The 20747-nt window shown below is 42.1% G+C and overlaps 1 protein-coding gene and 1 long non-coding RNA gene across 3 annotated transcripts in view; one reads left to right on the plus strand and one right to left on the minus strand.

Moving 5' to 3' along the window:
* Nucleotides 1–20747, plus strand: part of ARHGEF38 (Rho guanine nucleotide exchange factor 38) — a 64376-nt gene that overhangs the window by 10844 nt on the left and 32785 nt on the right. The window contains exons 2-5 of the mRNA XM_067568219.1: nucleotides 3492–3682; nucleotides 6742–6865; nucleotides 14761–14908; nucleotides 17388–17405. Of these exons, the coding sequence (XP_067424320.1) occupies nucleotides 3492–3682; nucleotides 6742–6865; nucleotides 14761–14908; nucleotides 17388–17405 (481 nt within the window). The remainder of the gene's footprint in view (nucleotides 1–3491; nucleotides 3683–6741; nucleotides 6866–14760; nucleotides 14909–17387; nucleotides 17406–20747) is intronic.
* LOC137166475 (uncharacterized) lies at nucleotides 7826–12249 on the minus strand. Of its 2 annotated transcripts, XR_010923707.1 has the most exons (4): nucleotides 12089–12249; nucleotides 10158–10232; nucleotides 8767–8864; nucleotides 7826–8625 (listed from the first exon to the last, which is right to left on the minus strand). It is a non-coding gene; the product is annotated as an uncharacterized lncRNA (long non-coding RNA). The 2 variants fall into 2 exon arrangements; XR_010923706.1 differs by lacking the exon at nucleotides 8767–8864.

Raw genomic sequence — 20747 nt, forward strand, 5'->3', positions numbered from 1 at the left:
TACTTCAAACATTCTATTTTCCCTTTTGTCCCTAACAACAAAGACAGCACCTTGAGCCTTGTGGCCCCCAAGCCTGGAACCCAGATGGTCGCCTGGGTTGCCTGCCCCTGAATCTGGCCCTGACTTTGCACCACTTAAATATACTTGAGCCCTCAAAAGGTAGGCCATGCATGCATTGACCCTCTGCAGAGGGGGCAATTTCACCATCTAGGATCACTAGCATTGTTTTATCATATTATACTCACTAACATGTAACCCACCACTCTCCGTCAGTGAGAACATTGGGTGCACAGGAAGTGTGATGGCACTGAACCTAAGCAATACTTCTTTCGTCTCTTCCCCCTGCCTCCACCAGACTTATACCACTGTCGATACACATTGAAAAGTCTGCCTATATTTGAAGTATGTGTTTGCTATTGCTGCTCAAGCTTTCCTTCTTTCCATTCTGACCATAGAATGCTATTAATATCCTCAAAGGGCTCAAAAGCAATCAGCGAATATAAAATCACAAGTTCTGCGGTAATAATCAATTCAGCTCCCTGTTGATTGTATAGAGATAGGCACATCCAAAGTGAAAAAGCAAATATATTCAGCAAAAATATAAAGTTAGATTACTTTTAATAAAGGAAACATTATTAAAAATATTACTTCTATAAGAAAACAAGATATACTGAAATATCTCCTAGCTATTTCCTTCTGTTGAGGTCAAGTGTAATTATTTCCTGATATGTATATTATGTACCATATATTAAGACTAATAAATGAGTACTGACAAATACAAGGATTGAATCAGATCAAGCAATTTGAATGACAAACCAAAAGAACAACTCTTGAAGCCCATAATGGGATGCATTTGTTTTAATTTGTTCATTTTAAAAAAGTTATAGTATAAGATTAGAATTTTCTTTTCAAGATGTCTGTTTACATTCACATTTCAAACAATGTCCTATTAGTCCTGATAGCCAGACAGAGTGGGATTTTTCATATTTTCTGGTGCTCTCTGCACATTTTCAGAAACTGTCTAATTTACAAGGTAGATAAATTATTTTCACATGCCACCTAAATGGAAATATTGATTTTTGGGCAGAGATCACTACACATAGAATTTACATGGATTTCCAATTTTGCAGTATTTTCAGTGGCTCTGAATTTTTAAATATAGTTACATATGAAGATTTCTATAAAAAAATTAGTGCACTATTGCATAGAAAAAGCAGAAGGAAAGCTCTGATCCTATGTCTTGAGCTGGGAAATGAGAAGTAAGTGGAAGGAGGCCGTGAAAAGGTACAAATGACTCCTTTGTTCTCCCCTTCACTAGTGTGGGCCAATAGTTGGGTACAGTAATAGCCTGTTCACATCAGGGCTGAATTTGGCCTAAAAATCTGAATCAATTGGGCCTGGAGAGGAGAAACATCCTTCCCCTAGTTTTGATGGGCAGCGTTTAGATCTGAAGAAAACATTCACCCCTTCTGATCACCCATCTTATATTTGCACATCACGGCTGAGAAGCTCAATGGTGGAAATAATGATTGTCCAAGAAGAGAAAAAAAAAATCTAAACTGAAAAGTGTCTAAATAAATAGGCCTACAAATTTATTCAGGCTCATCCTTTGTGTTTGACAATATCAAATTTGAGGCAAAGAAATGCTCTGATAAAAAAAGTCATGGTCTCACAGTCTTACTAGCAAGTGTGTCATATGATGAGGGAAAGATTAGCAACACATCTGCCCTTTCTGAATATCCATGATCAGCATAACTATAGTATAGAAGGTGACGACGACATATCAAATCCATAACAATGTATAGCCCATGATGGAGAACAAATGAGAATATTCCATCTTGCAAGCTTGTTGGTTCTCTCATAAACATCATCCCAAGTACCAGAGACCTATTCCTACATTGTCTTATGCAAGCATTGCTGAATGTTTATGACCCTTCTCCTGCTAAGCAGTTCATCCATAAATTACAGGATGTTCAATATTGGTTATCACTTTGCAAAACTAAGAGATACGTCTTGTTACTGGCTTGTTAGATAATATGATGTACACAAGATGTTGACACAAAAAGCATAAGAGTCTGGGTCTCAATAGAGGGTTCCAGTACATTGCCACTGAGCTGTAAGTCTCTCTGTTGCCAAACTGTTATACTAGTATTACAGTCAGTAATGGTATGTCCATTTTTTGTTGGTTCTATACACCATCTTGTGGCTAGCAGTATCTTAAACATCAGAATACCCTGCAAAATTTCTCTTCCTATTAAGCAATTTTTCTGTGAAAAAGAGGTAGATCAGTGCATACAGATAAAATACACGACCTGTCTACACAGGTCACACAATATATCTGCCAGATTGGCAAACTAAATCTTTTAGAAACAAGTAGAAGGAAGGAACACCATTACAGATGAAGATTTCCTGTTTTCTCTACTTATAACACATGTATATGATTCATCAGCATCAAAGGAACATTTCCAAATTTTTGGGATAAAATAGGTATTTTAGGTTTTATATAAGGAAAAATAGTCATGAATGGTCTGATCCCCATATCTCCTGCCCTTTAGATCCTTTGTTACTGGATATCACGGCTGCCCTCATTCTCCTAGAATATATCAGCAACATCCAAAAGAACCTAATCTGACAGAATTGCAGATTTCCTCATCATCATGGACAGATGAATCTGTAGCACACCTTCCTGTATAACTGAGCCAGAATCCTCTCACATTAATGCATCTTTAGGTGCAAAGGGCAAAGGTTATTTCAGTGAGGTTCATATAAATGCAAACTTCACCTTACATAGGAAGGTGACATTTTTCCCGCCCCAGAGTTAATCTAGGGATGAGATTTTATTTCCAAAGGAGTTTAAGGGAGTTAGATGCCCAAATCCTAATAAATTTAAATAAGAGATAGGGAACTAAATCCTTCAGCTCTTCCAGAAATCCCAACCTAAATTTTTATAGTTACCTGCCCCAGATTACCACAGCATTATCCCATAACTGCCTGTTGTGGGGTTTTTTCCACCAAAGCAGCTGCTACTGGGCACTCAGAGGCAGGTTAGCGAACTAAATGGACCACTGGCCCTATCCAGCATAGCAATTCCTATGTAGCTACTCTGCTGAATATACTTCTCCCCTCATTGCCCAGGTGGCTGTGGGAGTCTTCAGTGGATACTAGCATTGTTTCTTATCCCATATTCTCCCCCTGCATTAACACAGAGCAAGCCCTGGAAGGAGCTATACTCCTCAGTTCACAGGATTCCCACAGTGAAGCGCCCCATTCAAGGGCAGTGAAACCATGAGTCTCCTGCTTGTTTGGCCTTCCTTACTTGCAGGCACCAAAGCAGGTTTTATCCTTGTCTGAGATATACCAAGCATAGTCCATGACTCTGAATATATTAAACATGTATCAATACACTGGTGTATCAAACCAGCCTAGGTATGACAGTGGGACAGGTTCTTACACGACAGTTCTCACAAGTTTCCTGTGTTAAATTTTAACAGAAAAGATGGCACCACAAGCAGGGTCCATATCACCCGTCACTTCACTGCAGGAGAATGAAGAGCAGCTGATCAGGCGAATGATGGCCAAGAGAGTAAAAATCATTGCAGAACTGGTGCAGACAGAGAGAGACTACCTCAATGACCTGGCGCTATGCATCAGGGAAGTGGTTCAGCCCTTGAGAAACAAGCAGGTAAGAAAGTGTTGGGTTTTTGGTTTTGGGGGAATGGCGGATTTGACCGAGAGCTGAATTCCGCATTGCTCTGTCTTCAATCAAAACAAACACAGATGTCTGTCAAATGATACGAGGGAATAGTATAGAGCCAGGTGCAATTCTAGGCCTCATCTTTGGGAGCAGGCTCTGAAGGGCTTGCTGCAGGGAAGGCAGGCAGGAATATTCTAAATGCTCACAGCTTTCAGGGTGAAATTCACTTTACCTGCATTAACTGGATTAAACGGGGCAGAAAAAGGTCTGCAGCTCAGACCTCCTCACCCTACATCCCATGGCCAGTACTCCAGGCAATGAACTAGAATAGCAGCCTCAGCTCCTCCATGCAGCTTGGACAGGGTGCTGTGTAATCACAGATTACATGCCCCCCGCACCAACCTCCCTCCGAACTTTGTCCCATCACCACCCTTCAGGGAAACTCCACTATACTAACTTTCCTCCCCTTAAGGGGCGTAAGGGTCCTTCACACCAGGGTGAATTTCAACCTTGAAGACTGCTTTCATTCAAACAGACTCGCCATGGTTGCTTGAACAGCTGTTGTGGGAAAATGCTACGCAAGACAACCCAGGAGATATTTGCATTTTAGATAGTGAAGCTAAATGTGAGCAGGATGGATCAGATTACATCTTTCCTGCAGGTCTTACTGTTCAGTTTATACCCATTCCGCTCTTCCACAGAAACCTCAAACCTGCTTTGCTGCTATTCAGAGAGCACATTTTTCTCAAAAATCTGTAATTCTGGGGCAGTTGTGTGCTAGAGTACCAGCATTTTCTGCAGGCAGGAGCATTCATATGCTTGGTGTGCAACAGGTTGTGGCAGACAAATTTAAGTTGCCCTCCTACCTCACAGCCTCCGTGAAGGCCAGGCAGCTGCTATTTGCTACTAGCACAGCTCAGAATCCACACTGGGTCTTTAACCACTTATCTGAACTATGGATATATGGTTCCATATAAAACAGTTTGGGTGCTTGGGCCAAACTATCTTTCAACTTGCTTGACTCTACCTCTCCTGAAATCCTTCCTTCTTTTAGGCATGGGAAAGCACATTAGAAGGTTGTGATTTGTAAAATGCTCTATGTTGCTCTATAGCTGCCTGATGTAGACCTTGCTGGTGTGTTCTATAAAATACTTAGTTCATGTTAATGTGCACCAGTAGGGCCTCTAGCACAATACCTTAGAGCACATCTGTAAAGTGCTCTCATGGCCTTCACTGGCACCATGTAGACAAGCCGTAGAGACTCTGGCATCTGCTGGTGTTACTGAGAGGACAACATGGCATCTTTTCTCTCTCCCCCCCCCACTAAGCACTGGTCTCCACTATGGTCTTGCCAATGTTGATGTGAGAGCTTTCTCCTCTGCAGCTCCTGGCATTTGGAGCAACCTGCTGTATCTACTTGCTGCTCTCCATCATGTGGAAAAGATTTTCTCCATCGTCTGCTATTTTTATCAGTTAGGCACATGTACCAATTTAGGCCTTAGTTATTATTTGCCCATGTATTTATGAATACTATACACACATATTGCATTAGGAAAGATATCAGAGATCCACTGGTAAAAGGCAAAAGCTTACAAAAAGAAGATCACAACCCTACATTTTTAATTTAACATAACCTGTATTTTTTTTTAAAGAAGGCTTCTAAAAATGTCACACTTAAGATTATTTTTAAGGTGAATAACCACATTTGAGGTAAATAAACACAAAGCTTGTATTTTATTTATTTGAGGGCATATTGCTTCAACCAGAAAAAATTAGTGTCTAGAAGATTGAGCTAGAGATGAATCTTTCACATTTCCTTAATGAAGCAAAAATGTTAACCTATATAATCAGAAATCAACTACACAAGCAATTAAAACATGATGTTGATTCTGTTAGTATAATATGCAATTTGATTCTCCTGGACTTCTTCTGTAAGCTGCTGTGTAAACACACAGTTCTATTACTAATGGACAGGCATGTTCAGAAGTACCAGCCTATCTGCCAAAATCAACACTGCCTTTAGTTTTCTGCCTTTCCACATACTGGGTAACTAATTGTTCCATAACCTTAATCACTGTCCTTCTGTCCATGGAGGCAAGTTACCAGTATGAAAAGTATATTTTCTGAAAATATTTTTGTCTATTTCAAAATAAGCAGGGAGATAATTTTGCCCTGTATATTAAGATCTCCTGCTAGTGTAAGTTGGTTCAGCTTCATAGAAGTCAATGAAGTTGTACCAGTTTATATCAATCTGCAGAGAGTTTGACCCATAGATTATATTAATTACTAACCATAAATCTATATATGCAGTGTTGTTGTAGCTTTGTTGGTCCCCAGATATTAAGAGAAAGTTGGGTCAGGTAATCTTTTATTGGATCAACTTCTGTTGGTGAGAGAGACAAGCTTTCAGGTTAGGAAGAACTCTTGGGTCTGAAGTTGGTCTAATAAAAGATATTACCTTACCCACCTTGTCTCTCTAATAATTACAAGTCTGTTTATTTTAGCCACAATACACTGCCTTGATTTTACTCTATCATCTCACATAAAATGGTCTCTTCTAGTCCAGAAAGGCTACTTGCCTGATACGTGGCACCTGTGTATATGAACAACCAGAACTCAGTTTATGCAGCCTCTATGGGTAACATGATAAAGGAATCAGATTCTCTCTTGTAATTGTCACTTTCCATTTTACTATCTCTTTTCTCTATGGTGAAAAGAGTAAACATTTTAGCCAGCGAAAGCTCTTCCTTTAGCTAGCTAATATTTACTTCTCTCCAATACACACATATTCCCTTTAGGAATTGTTCAAAATAAGTTTAAATACACTTGATAAAGTGCCCCTTGTTAACTGCATTAGCCCAGTTGTATTAATTAAAACACTGCACATGTGTCCTTGAAATTACAGCAAGGCTGTTTACATAGACTTTTGCAGAACTGGCATGTTGTGAAGTTCTGAACACTTGAAGCTAAGCAGGAAAAAGCTTGCACTATTCAATGTCCCTCCTTATGCTTCTATCAGTCGTTGCTCAATATTTGTATTCCATCAGGTTGTGAGGTTTGACGTGGATGGCTTGTTTAGCAACATTGAATCAGTCCATCAAATATCAGCCAAACTGCTCTCATTGTTGGAAGAAGCCACAGCAGACGTGGAACCACCCATGCAAGTAATTGGTATGTTTACTGTCTTTTTGAGTCCTACAAAATGGCATGAAGGGATAATATAAGAACACTTGTCCATACCGTACCCCCAGTAGCTTTGTTCTAAGCTAGGGTCACTCCCCTTGGAAGCAGGCCTTTATTAAATCCCCATATTAATACATACAAATAAAAAATGTGCAGCCTCTCTAATGAGGTACTGCATTCACAATAAAGACTGGATCCAGTAGCCATTAGTCCATCCTTACTTCATTTCAGTAGAGGAGTAAGAACTACAAAAGGGAGTCCTGACTGCAATGCCACAGGTACTAAACAGCCTGCCGTCCCCCAATTTGGTATTTCCTACTCAGATGATTAGGCAAACTTTAATTCTTTACTATAACAATACTATTAATGATATTAAAATATGAAACAAATGATTGGAAAAAGTAAAAATATCATGAAAAGAGTCAAAACATTGTTCTAATGATGTTTACTTGCAATATATTATTCAGCCACATATTATTCAGACGTGTGTGTGCCATATAGAGTTCCAAACAAGGTGTGGCTCAGTCAACAGGGAAGGGAAAGCAGATTTCAAGCTGTATGTTTATGCCTGTAGTCTGAGGTTGTTTTAATCAGATGGATTAATTACACACATCATAACAATCACCTGTTCTAGGGATCTTGCGTGGTTTTTAAGGATGTGATAAATCCACCCTTTAGGTTATGACACTATAGGCCAACTGTGGCCATGCAAGTCTCTGGAACACTGGAGTATGGGAAGCACCTATAGTGCTCTCCTAATGAGAGAGGGAGGTGTTTTGCCTCCTTAAGGCACAAAGTTTCTCAGGGCACTAGGGTGAGTGTGCTCAGCTGAGGCAGTTCTAAAAGGGTGTAGCTCGCCCTCCCTTCAGTGAAAACCTCCTAGTGCTTACTGGTGCATAGAAAGGACAGTTCCACACCCCCACCTGCCCAATACGTGCTTCCTGAAGCACTATAGGAGACTCCCACTGCTTGCATTCCTAAGCAAAACCAACCACACTCTGGTTGTCACTTAGATGGGTGCACTAGGAGGGAGAGGGGTTCCTTCTGCTAACTTCCCCTCACAGGCAGCCATAACGGATCCCTAAATATCTATGCAGCAGTTTTATTGGCTACCCACTTCAATTTTGGATAATAAAAATTCACACATTTTATATACTTGGAGAGATTTCACTTTTAAATTGTGACTTTTAAGTTACATTTATTTTCCACATCACTTCCTTGCAGATCTGTGAGGGCTTGTCATGGGGTTTACTCAGTATTAGTCCCTCCTTCTGGCCGCCTCTGAGGATCAGCTCCATTGAGGTCAGATGCCCCCTTCCAACAGTTGCTCACACCATATTCCTCCTCACTCTCCAGGAGTCATTGAGTTCCATCTTCATGACTCAGGTCTATGACCTCCTGCCAGGTCACTGTATAGTCCTCCCCTTTCATGGTATCAAAGGCCCACTGGATCAGCTGTCCATATGCTGTTCCAGTCAGTCTTCTGCTCCAAGGCCAGATCCTATGCCACTGCCTCAGTGGCTGGTAGGCGAACCTGAGCCCACCCATTACTTCAGATTCCACTCCAGGGCCCCTATCTCTAGCAACTCCTGTTTGCTTGCTTCAAAATCCTGTTATTTTCCCCTGCAGCCCTCTTCTTCGCCTGGTGGCTTTATACAAGCTCAGCCTACCCCTGCCAAGCTGGGCTTCATCATCTATTAGTGCTAGTCTTTCAAGCTTAAATCTCCTTCTAGGTGCAGTCTACCAGCCTATAAAAAATAGGAGTTAGAAGAAGAGACCTTGATTAGTATTAGAACAAGGAGAAAGTAGTAATATTTGTTATTCTATAGTTTTAGCTTCCAAAATTTGTTAGTGTTTTCCAAACAGATTCTTTGCCCTCAAGAGCTTACCTTCTAGTGGTAGACATGATGTAACAAGTGAGCGCTATAACAAAATGTGAGGATGAAGTCTGAGGCAGGAACTGAGCTTAGGACAGTGATTGGGTCTTCTAGACACAATCAGAATATAAATAATGCATAGTAAATAGGACAAGGATTACAAAAATAGATCTAATTTTGCACTAGGATCTTTGCACAAGTTTACCTTCAATGAGATTTTAGGGTTCCACTATTGCCAAGGACTGGAGAATATTGAAATAATTACAACCCAAGAGAGTCAAGAGAATGAAATCTGAACAACAGAGATGGGAAAGAATTCTTAGCCAGACTATTTAACCCTCTGTATTTTGTCAACAGCTACAGAACTACGACTAAAACATTTTTGGGAAAATAAGTTTTCCTTAAATATGCAACACCACTGCTCCCTCTGTCAAGAGACAAGATAATACAGTACGGAGGCTCTGAGGCAGCCAGAAGGTTCTCCAACAAAACCAGAGAAGTGCAAACTTGGCATTCCTGATAATTTTTAAAGTAAAGCACAAGCTGAGGGGGGTGGAACCTTTTCAGGTCTTCTTTATCTTTCATAAAGAATAAAAATGGCACAAGCCCAGTGGAACATCTCATGAAGCAAACACCCTTTAATTTTATACCAGTCAATTGATCTGTTTCAAGATGGTGACCCGGGCTTTAAATTCCACAATGTAAAATAAAAACCCTCTTTCACTGGCTCAATCCAATAGGTGTAATCAGAGTTAGCCCCCCCAACCAAGCTTGGCTTTTGGATTAAGATAGGGGAAATCCTTCCCCTGTCTCAAAACTGCCCCCTGGAGGAAGCAACAGCCCTTTTTACATTGCCTTCTGAGCCTGGATCTTTAGCTGCTGGAGGACCAGTTCTCATTGGTTCTGCTAGCACTTGATCCTGGTTGGCCTCTTTAGGCAGAGAGGAGGTCTCCTGTAGGTCTAAACTGATTGTTTTCTCCCAAAAGGAGACCTCCCTTGGGTATGGTGTGTCAAGGTGGTAGAACCTCAAGCAGGGGGCATCAAATGCCTGGTACACCCCTGAATATCAACTTTCATTCAAAATCTTTTGCAGATCCACTTTAATGAAAGCTGTGCACTTAGCTTAGCAAGTGTGCTCACCTCCTACACTCTGTACTCATCCAAGTAACTACGCACAGAGAGTCAAAGAACAGTTTGGGGGTTTTTTTATTTGTTTTTTCCAAATTAGTCATAAGCGCGAGGAAACATACAATAGAGAAGCCTAATGTGCTTGAAAGAGAATTGAGAAAAAACTACAATTTGCCACATGATTTTAAAGTCCAGGCAAACAACTAAATGTAATTTGGTGAGACTGTGCTGTTTGGTGGTATTTCAATAACTGTGTGTCATAGTGATACACATACCTAATAAGAAATGTTGCATTTATTGGGCAGTTGTTTCCTTCACAGCAAAGGGAGTGCTTCGAGTCCCTGCTGTGTCTAGGAGAAAAGGCAAACAATTTAATCAATTTATTAGGCTGTATTTAGCTGTTCCATGGAAGCATAAGTGTTAGTTATGAAAAATATGTGCACGTCTGGTTCAGCTGGATGGCTAAACGCCATTGTGTCAATGACTATAGTGTACAGCATAGAACTGGGAAAAAAGTGAAAGAGTGATTCCTTCTTGTGACCTGTGTTTCTGAAGAAGGATGGTCATATCAACACAGAGGGTCAATTAAAAGCCTTTGGCATCCCAATGGGATAACGTGAAAAATCGCTTTGTTCACGGGGTTCTAATGTAAAAACAAGCCACCGAAGAAACAATTGCCCAGGGGAAAGGGAACAAAAGAGGATCCCAAAAATGATTTCTGTCTCTTTAACCCATTCTGCAGTGCCTGGGGCTAAAAAAAATAAAAATAGTATTTAGACATTTTCCAATGTACAATCTTCCTCTTGAATCCAACCAGTCAGTCAATGTGAGGTTGGGCTGTGCTGCTAATTCACCAGTCTGACATCAGAAGTGAAATAGATCCTGGCTACATTAGAGAAATTTGCACAGGTGTAATAACACCAATGTAGTTAGTTACACCAGAGCAAATCCCTAAGAGGCATACTTACCCAAGTAAATTGCACCAGCATAAGCTCCACCTTATGTCAGTGCAGTGTGCTCATTAAGGGTTTGTACTGGCATAACTACATCAAAGTTCATATTTCTCTTATGTAGAAAGGACCATACTGCAGATGGTTTCAGTTTTAATGTCCCCTGGTTCTTGTATGAAGAGAAAAGGCAAATAGGAACACCTTACTTTACCTTATCTAATGCTATTCATTGTTTTGTATACCTGCATCATGGCCCCTCTAATTCATCTCCTCTAAACTAACCAGTCCTAGGGCTTGTTTTCACTTAAAACACTGCAGTGAAGAAGCTGTACCAACCTACACCAACCCAGAACAGAGGTGAGGGATGTGCTAAGTACCTTTGCATACAGGATTCTAGTGGATTTCTGATTTGTGTTCCTACACTAAGTGAAATTAACGTTGTTGGTCTTCTTAGTCATTGTTGTTCCCCTATTCACACCTTAAAACCAACACACATTAGACAGCCCACTTAACCTTTACTGTTATGGGAAAAAACCTGGAGCTGTTACTGTGGAAACGGAATCACTTTTCACTTCAAGACAGAGTGGTTCATACAATGTATTATGAGATGGAATGCAACAGTCAGGCTGAAAGGCAATATGTACACTGCACCTGACAACTATGCTTGACCTGTGACTGAGGAGACGGCTCCCAATTAGTGTCTCATTCTGTTTTTAAACTTTACTAATTATTACCATAACTCCAATGGAACCTTCTAGTTTATAAAAGCAGAAGAATCTGAAAAGTCGCTACACAGATGTAATTTTTCTACACATGCCTGTAGAGGATGTGGCCTGTCCTTCCGTCTGTCTCAAAGGGAGGCCACGCCCCCTCACTGTCACTCATGTGTAGGCAAATTTTATACAGAGGATTAGCTCTCCACCATCAGGAGCCTGAGCCCTCATGCAGGGTGGGGCAAGCAAGCAGTCTGTAGCATCTAGGCAGAGCAAGCAAACAGTCTGTAGGCCCAGCCCCTCAGGCAAGGTGGGGCAGGCAAATAGTCTATGAACCTCAGAGGCTTTACAGGCCGGGATGAGGTGACCACCCTAGGTTGGGGATGCAGGCCCACCTGACTCCAATGCATCCGAGCCCAGGGCCCAAAGTATTCTGTCACTGGATCAGCGGGACTTGAGCCAAAACGCACTGACAAAGGCTCAAGTGAGAGCCCAACCAGAACTGAGTCAGCTACCCCTGGGCTACTTCCTTCACCCCTGTACCTGTGGCCAAGGGTCAGCATCAGCTTCCCCGGGGCATACTACCAGGAGTAGTCCCACCAAGCCCTCGCCATCTGGGTCAGTCAGCCACCAGCTCCGGTGGGTCCGCAGGGTAAGCGGGTTCCTCTCCAGCTCCTCTCTGCATCAGCAGACTGGAAACATCTTTCTCCTTCAGCAGTTGCGTCCTGTCTGAGCTGTAGGTCCCGCCCTTTATACTTCTGGTTCCTGTCAGGTCTCCGCCCCTCTGCTTCCGGCATGGCAGGCTTGGCTTCTCTGGCTCCACCCTCCTGGGCCTGAGTGGCAGTCCCTCCCTGTTTATCTCAGAGGGAGGCCATGCCCCCTCACTACAATGCCCAATACAGTAGTTCACATTATAATTATTATTTACTATGCACGTATCTAAGGTGCAGCTTGCTGTTGATCCTGGCACCATTTCTTAGGCTATGTCTACACTACAAAGTTAAGTTGATTTAAGTTACATACAGCCACCGCTTTAATTAAATTGCGGTTACATGTCCACACTATGCTTCTTATGTTGGTGGAGCACATACGCAGTAGCAGCTTTTGCATTGATACAGAGAGCAGTGCACTGTGGGTAGCTATCCCACTGTGCAACTGGCTGCAGGGACTGCTTTTCAACTGCCCTGGTAACCTGCGAACCAGCCATCTCAGTCAGAATGGATCCTGCACTGCTCTTCAGTATTGTGCTGTATGTTATGAACACAAGGCTATAAGAGGAGCTCAACGGGGAGGGGAGGAGGGCTATTTGGCTGAGGGAGGCCTTGAAGGAGCATTTTAACACTGAGCCACAGAATTGTGTGTTGCTGTAGTGGGCTGAGCCTGGAATTGTTTGTTTGCACTATGCTCTGAACTTTGTAATGATTGCTGTGTGCCCACCTAAAACAATGCACATGCACCTATTACTACTGTCTTGAATGTTAGCAGCAGCCATCATGTGATGGAGAATAATAAAGATAAATTTGGTTTCCATAAGTAGATTTTTATCCCACACTCATGAAAACATACCTATGTAATGCTGAGGTAAACTTCATACATGCAGGAGAAAGTATCTTTAAAGGGGATGGAACAGGGAATTCACAAGCACGTACACCAATGAGGCTCTCACAGCTGGGTGTATAGGTGGCTGTCATGTTTAATCTCCCGCGGAATAAAGTGCCTTGGGTACTGTTGCAGCCTGGAAGATAAATGGAATGGGGGGGAGGGAGAGTTTAGGTAGGTCCTTGTGATTGTCTCCCCTGTCTCCCTACAGTGAGTTCTACCCACAGACCCAGATATAGACCTACAGCCTCCTCTCCCCACAGACCCAGGAAATCCACCACCTCCTGTGTACTCCAGGCAGGAGTGCAGTTGCTGCATGGAACCAGCATGCTCAGCTGGGCAGTTACTATGTGAGCTCTCCACCCTGAGGAAACAGGAAGAGCAAGTTCAAAATTTCCTGGGGCTTTAAAAGGGGAGGGCTGCACGCCTTGTACCTAGCTGCAGAGCAGCGGAGTTCAAAACGGTGACCACAGTGGTCATGGTGGGCATTGCAGGATACCTTCTGGAGGCCAGTTAGGGAGACATAAGCTACCCAGAGTCTACACTGACATTAGGTTGTTCTAACTATGTTGCCCTAAGCATTATGCCTCTCGTCGGGTGGTTTTACTATGTCGGCGTAGCAGGTGAGTTAAAGTGGCAGGAGGAGCATTGTAGTGTGTAACATCTTCATAGTTAGGGTGACATAAGCTGCTTTATATTGACTTAACTTTGTCATGTAGACAAGTCCTTAGGTTGGAAGAAAAAAAAAACACTCAGGAAAAGAGATGGAACACTCCTTCCCCACTCAGCTTACTGTCTCTTTCTAACAAGGAAATCAAGTTAGGTTTAGGGTGGGATTTTCAAAGCAGGCCGAGGGAATTAGGCACACAAATCCCATTTATATTCAAGAGCAGATGGGTACTTGACTCCCTTAAGCACATTTGAAAATCCCAGATAAAATTCTTATGGATAAAATGATGTTGGATGTGGGGGGAAGGGAATATAAGCATGTTCCTTTATCTTTTTCCTTTTTGGTTGCATATAAATCTAAATGGTATATAATAGTGACTCCAGTCCACAGTGTTTCTTTGGTTCTGTGATATGAAAAAAAACTCTATCCTGGGCCACAACTGTTGTTGCTTCAGTATTCTACAGAACAAATGAAAAGAGAAAAACAAATGAACTAACGGCAGGCTGGAGTTGTTATTCCTGTTATGACTCATTAAGGTTTATATGCAGCTGAAAAAGCATCAAAAGGAAAATTAGCATGCGTACATTCCTTCCCCCTGCCAGCCACACATAACACCATTCTTCTTTTAAGTGCTAAACCACCCAGTTTGGTTTCCTTATAAACTGAGGGGGATTGGGCACAGAAGGGGAGGGGAGGAAGGAAGAAAGAATTTCAGACCTTTCCCTAAGGGAATTTTTGTTCTTTCAAACTGTTATAAGGTGCCCAGCTATGACAAAGATGAGCAACTCAGAAAGTCATATTATAAATAATGCACATACACACAAAAGGTAGTTTCTAAGGAGAATAAAGTGGAAACCAGCCTTTTTTGCTCATGACTACTGTTGTGGAAAATGCCTTCTGAGATGCTGCTGTCTGGCTTGACATGCTTTGTTTTTCTCTTTAACAGGGGAAGTGTTCTTGCAGATTAAAGGCCCACTAGAAGACACATATAAAATCTACTGCTACCACCATGACGATGCGCACACCATGTTTGAATCCTATGAAAAGGATGAAGAACTGAAGCAGCATTTAAGACACTGTGTACAGTCCTTGAAGTAAGATCTTTTCAAATGATGATTTCTGTCCATAGTCAGCTGCCTGGCAGGGAACATTTTAAATGGATGTAGATGAAAGGTCTCCTGTAAATCCAGAGTTTTATGAGGCTTGCTGGGAGCTCTGGCTTATGCTGCTTTCATGAAAAGATGACAAGCCAGGGGCCATGATTAGATTTCTTTCTCTCTAGGATGGCCAAAAATAGCACAAGGAAAGTTTTTCTTCCCTTAGCTTCAGTGCCCATACTGGCAAAGAAATGCAGTATCATAAAAGGTGTTGAGAGAACCTTTCCTGGTCCCCCAACGACCTGTCACACACTCCCCCTGTCTACTGTAATTCCGTCAAATGTGTGGGCACAGAATAACGTCACTGGAATTAAAATATCATGTGATGTAGCTATTTGCTTTCTCTGACAACATACTGGTGCTTCTGTGTCCCTGCAGCTTTCTCAGGCTACAGGGATTAGAAGTGACTGAACAATTAGATATCTTGTGTTGTGGGTGTTAGAATTCACAGTTAAGGCATGCTGTGACTGCCTGAATGGCAAGTGAATTTGCTCAATTCCACAGCTCCAATTTCTAGTTCTTTAGAGAAGTTCTATTCAGAGTTGGCATGGAACAGGATAGTGTGACTTAATCCTAAATACAGCCACATGAATCTGTTTCATCGCTTGATGTAAAGCACTTTGATCCCAATCCCAAATTCCCTTTCCTTCTTCCTTTTCTCCTAAATGAAGTACAGGAATTGCCATAATGGAGCAAACCATTATGGTGTTGTTGCTTTTTTTGTTTTTTTGTTTTGTTTTGTTTACAGAGACTAAAGGTGGCAGGCAGAACATTTATATGTACTTCAGCAAGTATCAGAAATGTTAGTAAAAAAAGAGTTAAAAATACACAATCAAAACGTATAGCTGTAGTCATCTGAATCTGTTACTATTTGTAGAGAGTACAGCCCAAAAGGGGGAATTACTAGAGTTCCTACCAAATAAGGCATAGACTCCTTTCCTCCATGAGGCATACACATTCAGGTGCCCACAACTGTTATTATTGCAAAATTTCACTTCTTAAAAACAAAGACATTTTTGTTTGGGCAAAGTATTGCCAAATTTTAAAAAAATTCTGAAACTGGATCCACATTATTAAGGGGTGGATCTGCTGCTTCTCACCTGCGCTTTGTCCTACAGTATTAAAAGAGTTTCATATTAGGCCTGTTGTATAGTTTGTGCTCTTTACATCTGTGCAGACACATTGTATTTAATTATCCTTGTTCAGTCTCTTACACCTCATGCTGATTGAAGAGGAGTTTCTACATGCCAGAAATTTCATCCATATTGTAGGTGAGGCCTTGGAGACATCAACAATAGTAAATGCTGTAGAATCTTATAATACAGCAGTGATATTGTGCATTCATTTAGCTAATGGAGTTCATTTTGTATAAATTAAATGTTGCTGGTGATCAAATGCTTTACTTTTAGACCGAAGCATCTTGGTTACCAAAGAGAGGGGCAAACGAAAGTCAGAAACACTCCCAAAGTTATCACTGAGGGAACACTGCAGCACTACTATATCAGCTTCCTGATGCTCAGTTAGCCAGTTGTAGTTCATGGGGCTTTGTGCTGGGCAGCCAGACGGCAGTGGGTGATGATGCGGGGAAGGGATACTGCTCAGCACTGGGCAACAGAGAAGTCAGATATGAAGAGATACTGAATTTCTGATTCCAATGTGTTGTTTCATTAAATATATCATATTGTCCAATGGCCAAACCTCTTCCCTAGGTTAAATAATATCTTTAATAAAATATCCCATGTTAATGTATCTATGTATGTTTGTGTCCAAAACATTAGCAGATATCCTTGCTTGTTTTTGATGTACAAATTCATAGTATTTACACTATTATTATTAGTATTTACACATCTGTTGATGGCTTTTGAAAGTTAATCTACAAAAAGAGTCTTTCAGGAAGTAAATCTCTTCACTGAAAGAAAAATGGAATCCTAATAAAAATACAAGATAACTTCTATTAAGAAAGACTGAAATACACCACCTATCTTTCATTCTTTAAAATTTTATTTCTATTTAAAGAGAATAGAGTGGACTTACATATAGCCCAAGAATTTACACCCTTTTATTGATTAGTGATTTTGTTGCTAGGACTTAAATGTTAATTGTTGCTAGCACAGTACTCTGAATCCCCTTATATAAAACTATATATGAGATGGTTGAGTTTTATCACCAAATCCTGCTTTATTAAAGTCTTTGCCCATTAATGGCTGTCTTTTCAAGAAGATGTGGGGTCAGATTCACTTGTACCCTTTGGCTGCTTTGTGAAGTTCCAACGACACAAAGCAGCCATAGCTAGCTCAACTAGCCAATTACGGTTGCTTTGCGTCACTGATGCATATTAGTGAATCTCACCCATAGTCTGTATATATTTTTTTCTTAGGAGGAATCTAATACTTCTTTTATTTTTCTTCTTTTGCAGAAAGATATACGAGGACGAGTAAGTATCATGGCAACTTTTTTGTTGTTTTTTAGAAATAAAAAAATCTAAATGATCTGCAGATGTTAAAAATGTTTAAAACCACATGTATAGAAATGTTCAGAACGAGAGCATCATTTTAGTAAACCAGGTAATCCTTTGCAGCAACAGAAATTAGATTTCTCATAGACATTGGTGATAAAGCCTTTGTCTTTTAACTTCTCCAAATCCATCTAGTTTTCTAATTACTATTGCACCTGCTTTGCAGTATCTTTCAAGCCTTCTGTTTTATTAAGCTCCATAGGGTATGTCTACACTGTAGAGTGAAGTCGATTTAATTTTAGTTGACTTTCACCCACTGAATTTAGGAAGTCGGAGACATGTGATTATACCACGCACATTGCGTTGGGGGTTTGCGTCCCCACCAGTCACGCTTGCATCGATAATCAGAGCAGTACACCATGGGTAGCTATCCCACAGTGCAACTAGACGTAGTTGTCTTCCTCCCATGATGCAACGTGCTCCCTCCCCCACTTGTCCAAAACAAACAGACGAATATTTTTTGCACCATTTTTCCAAACCCATCTCTGCCGCGCGCATGCCATCACCAGAGAGGCATGGAACCCGCTCAGCTGTGCATTATCATTGTGAGCATCACAAACACCTCACAGCTTATCCTGCAGTATTTTCAAGGCTGAGACAGGAGCACAACGTGGAAAATTGCAATGTTACTGAAGCCACCTTGCTACAAGCCATAGAGTGAAACAATTCCCGTTTGCTGCAGGCTGTCACGCAACATCTTCAGTTAGTGAAGTGCTGGTTCTGTTCCTGGGAAACAAGCACAGATTGGTGGAATCGCATCATTATGAAGGTGTGGGATGATGATCAGTGGCTGCAGAACTTTCGTATGTGGAAGGCCTCTTTTCTTGAACTTTGCACAGAGCTGTCCCCAGCCCTGAAGCGCACGAATACTCACTTGAGACCTGTTCTGACAGTGGAGAAGTGAGTGACCATCGCTCTGTGGCAGCTAGCAACCCCAGACTGCTACCGGTCAGTTGGGAATCAATTCAGAGTTGGTAAATCCACTGTGGGAGCTGCTGTGATGCAAGTGTGCTGGGCCATTAATAGACTTCTGCTAAGAAGGGTAGTGACTTTGGGAAATGTGCAGGACATAGTGGACAGGTTTGCCCAAACTGTGGCGGGGCGATAGATGGCACACATAGCCTTATCTTAGCACTGGACCACCTTGCCAAAGAGTACATAAACCGAAAGGTTTCAATGGTCTTGTAGGCCCTTGTGGATCACAGGGGACGTTTCACCAACATCAATGTGGGGTGGTCTGGAAAGGTGCATGACGTGCATCTTTAGGAACTCAGGTCTGTTAAAAAGTTGCAGGCGGGCACTTTCTTCCCTGACCAAAAAATAAATATTGGTGATGTTGAAATGCCAATAGTGATCCTGATGGATTCTGCCTACCCCTTGCTCCCCTGGGTAATGAAGTCCTACACCAGGCACCTGAACAGCGAGAAGGAGCATTTCAATCATATGCTCAGCAAGTGCAAAATGGCAGTGGAATCTGCATTTGGTCAATTAAATGCAAGATGGCTCAGTTTGCTCACTAGGTTAGACCTCAGTGAACACAACATCTCCCTGTTATCTCTGCCTGCTGCGTGCTCCATAATATATGTGAAACAAAGGGGGAAAAGTTTGCGCAGGGTTGGGTCGTGGAGGCTGATAGGCTGGCTGCAAATTTTGAGCAGCCAGATTCCAATGCTACACTGAGAGCCAGTTGTGGAGCGCTGCACCTCAGGGAAGCATTGAAAATCTGTTTTTGCAGTGAAGCGCAGTAATGTACGTCTCAGTGCTGTTTCTCCCTTCCCATCCCCCACCATCGCACCCTCGGTCCCCTCCCCTTCTTTCCGTGACGACAATCCCCGAGCTCTCAATGAATAAAAGAGTAATGTTTTTAAAGCAGTAGAGTTTTATTGGTGACCTGCTATAGTGTGGGGAAAGGAAGATAATTTAACAGTCTCATAAAGCTGCTTGGCCATCCAGAGCAAAGTGTGACTGTGCAAACAGCAAAGCACACACATTCCCAGTTCTTAAAGGGGCTGTTGCCTCTTTCTGCTCCCCTCCACCAGTGTGGAGAAGAGCACGTACTGCACCCTGCTCAACCTCCTCATAGAGTGCTTGGAGGAGTGGGGATTGGTATGAAACAGCTTGTTGTCTGAGCATTTTGGAGGGGCTACAGGGGGAGTCTGTCTTGCCATTGCTCTTGCTGGACCTCTACCAGACACCTCAGCATGTCAGACTGATCCCTCATAATATGCAACATCTCCTGTTGTGTTGCATGCTCCTACTCCTGGGCTGATTTTTAGTTTTCCTGTCTATGTTCAGTTTTGCTCCAGGCTCTGAGTTCTGTGTCAGCAGACACAGAGGCATTCATTAGTTCGTTGAACATGTCATCCTGAGGTTTTTTTTCGCCTTCTAATCTGGGAAAGGCACTCTGCAGGAGTAGAGGCTGGGTTAAAAGCTAAGCTATCCACTGTAAGGCAAGCAAAGAAAGTTTCTATTGTTAGCTGGTCCCACGGATGAAAAGCAATGTTACAATGTAAAAAGAATTCCCTTCATATTCGCAAGGCAATGCCAGACCCGTATACCAATCACTTCCTATTGCACAGGTCAGAATGGCGTTCCAGCCATGGTAAGTAAGGGGCCCTTGCATCCATTATAGGAAAGTCTTTGTAGCACTAAATTTCCCAATCCATACTTAACCAAGGAGAAGGATCATTGGGCTCCCTTTTACTATCCCAAAGACCGGTTTGGGAGGAGGTAGTCTAAAGGGATTGGAGGAGGGTGTGGATGAAGTGTTGCTCGAATAAACATAGGGGCACCTGTTTCCGGAGCCCTAACACCCATGCCAACAATATCATGGCTAGGAATTGTCTGTGTTGGGGACCAGGACACCGTCCATGGCAGGGGAATTACACGCAGTGACTATATTGGTCGGGTACTGTAAACTTGCGCCATCTTCCCTAGGTGACCATGAGTGATATCGGTTTCCTGAGAGTAACTCAGGTGGAAAAGGAAGATTTGCTGCAAGCATTGGGGTACAGGTCTGGCCCTTATGCTGCTATGCTGTGTTCCGCAATGATGCCTGCTCATTTAATAGCAGAGTGGTGGGGAAAAGTGTCCTACCGTGGGGGAAGAAATAAGGCTGACCTCCCCAGAAATCTTCTGCAAAGGATTGCAGAGTACCTACATGAACTTTTCCTGGAGACAGCCACGGAAGATTCTCGGAGCATCTGTGTGCATATAAATAGTCTGTTTCGGGGGTAACCCTCTGCTGAAGTGTACCAACAC

This window comes from Emydura macquarii, unplaced genomic scaffold (assembly GCF_026122565.2).
Source record: "Emydura macquarii macquarii isolate MOO-44397 ecotype Brisbane River unplaced genomic scaffold, CSIRO-AGI_Emac_v2 contig_2863, whole genome shotgun sequence".
Taxonomy (NCBI): Eukaryota; Metazoa; Chordata; order Testudines; family Chelidae; genus Emydura; species Emydura macquarii.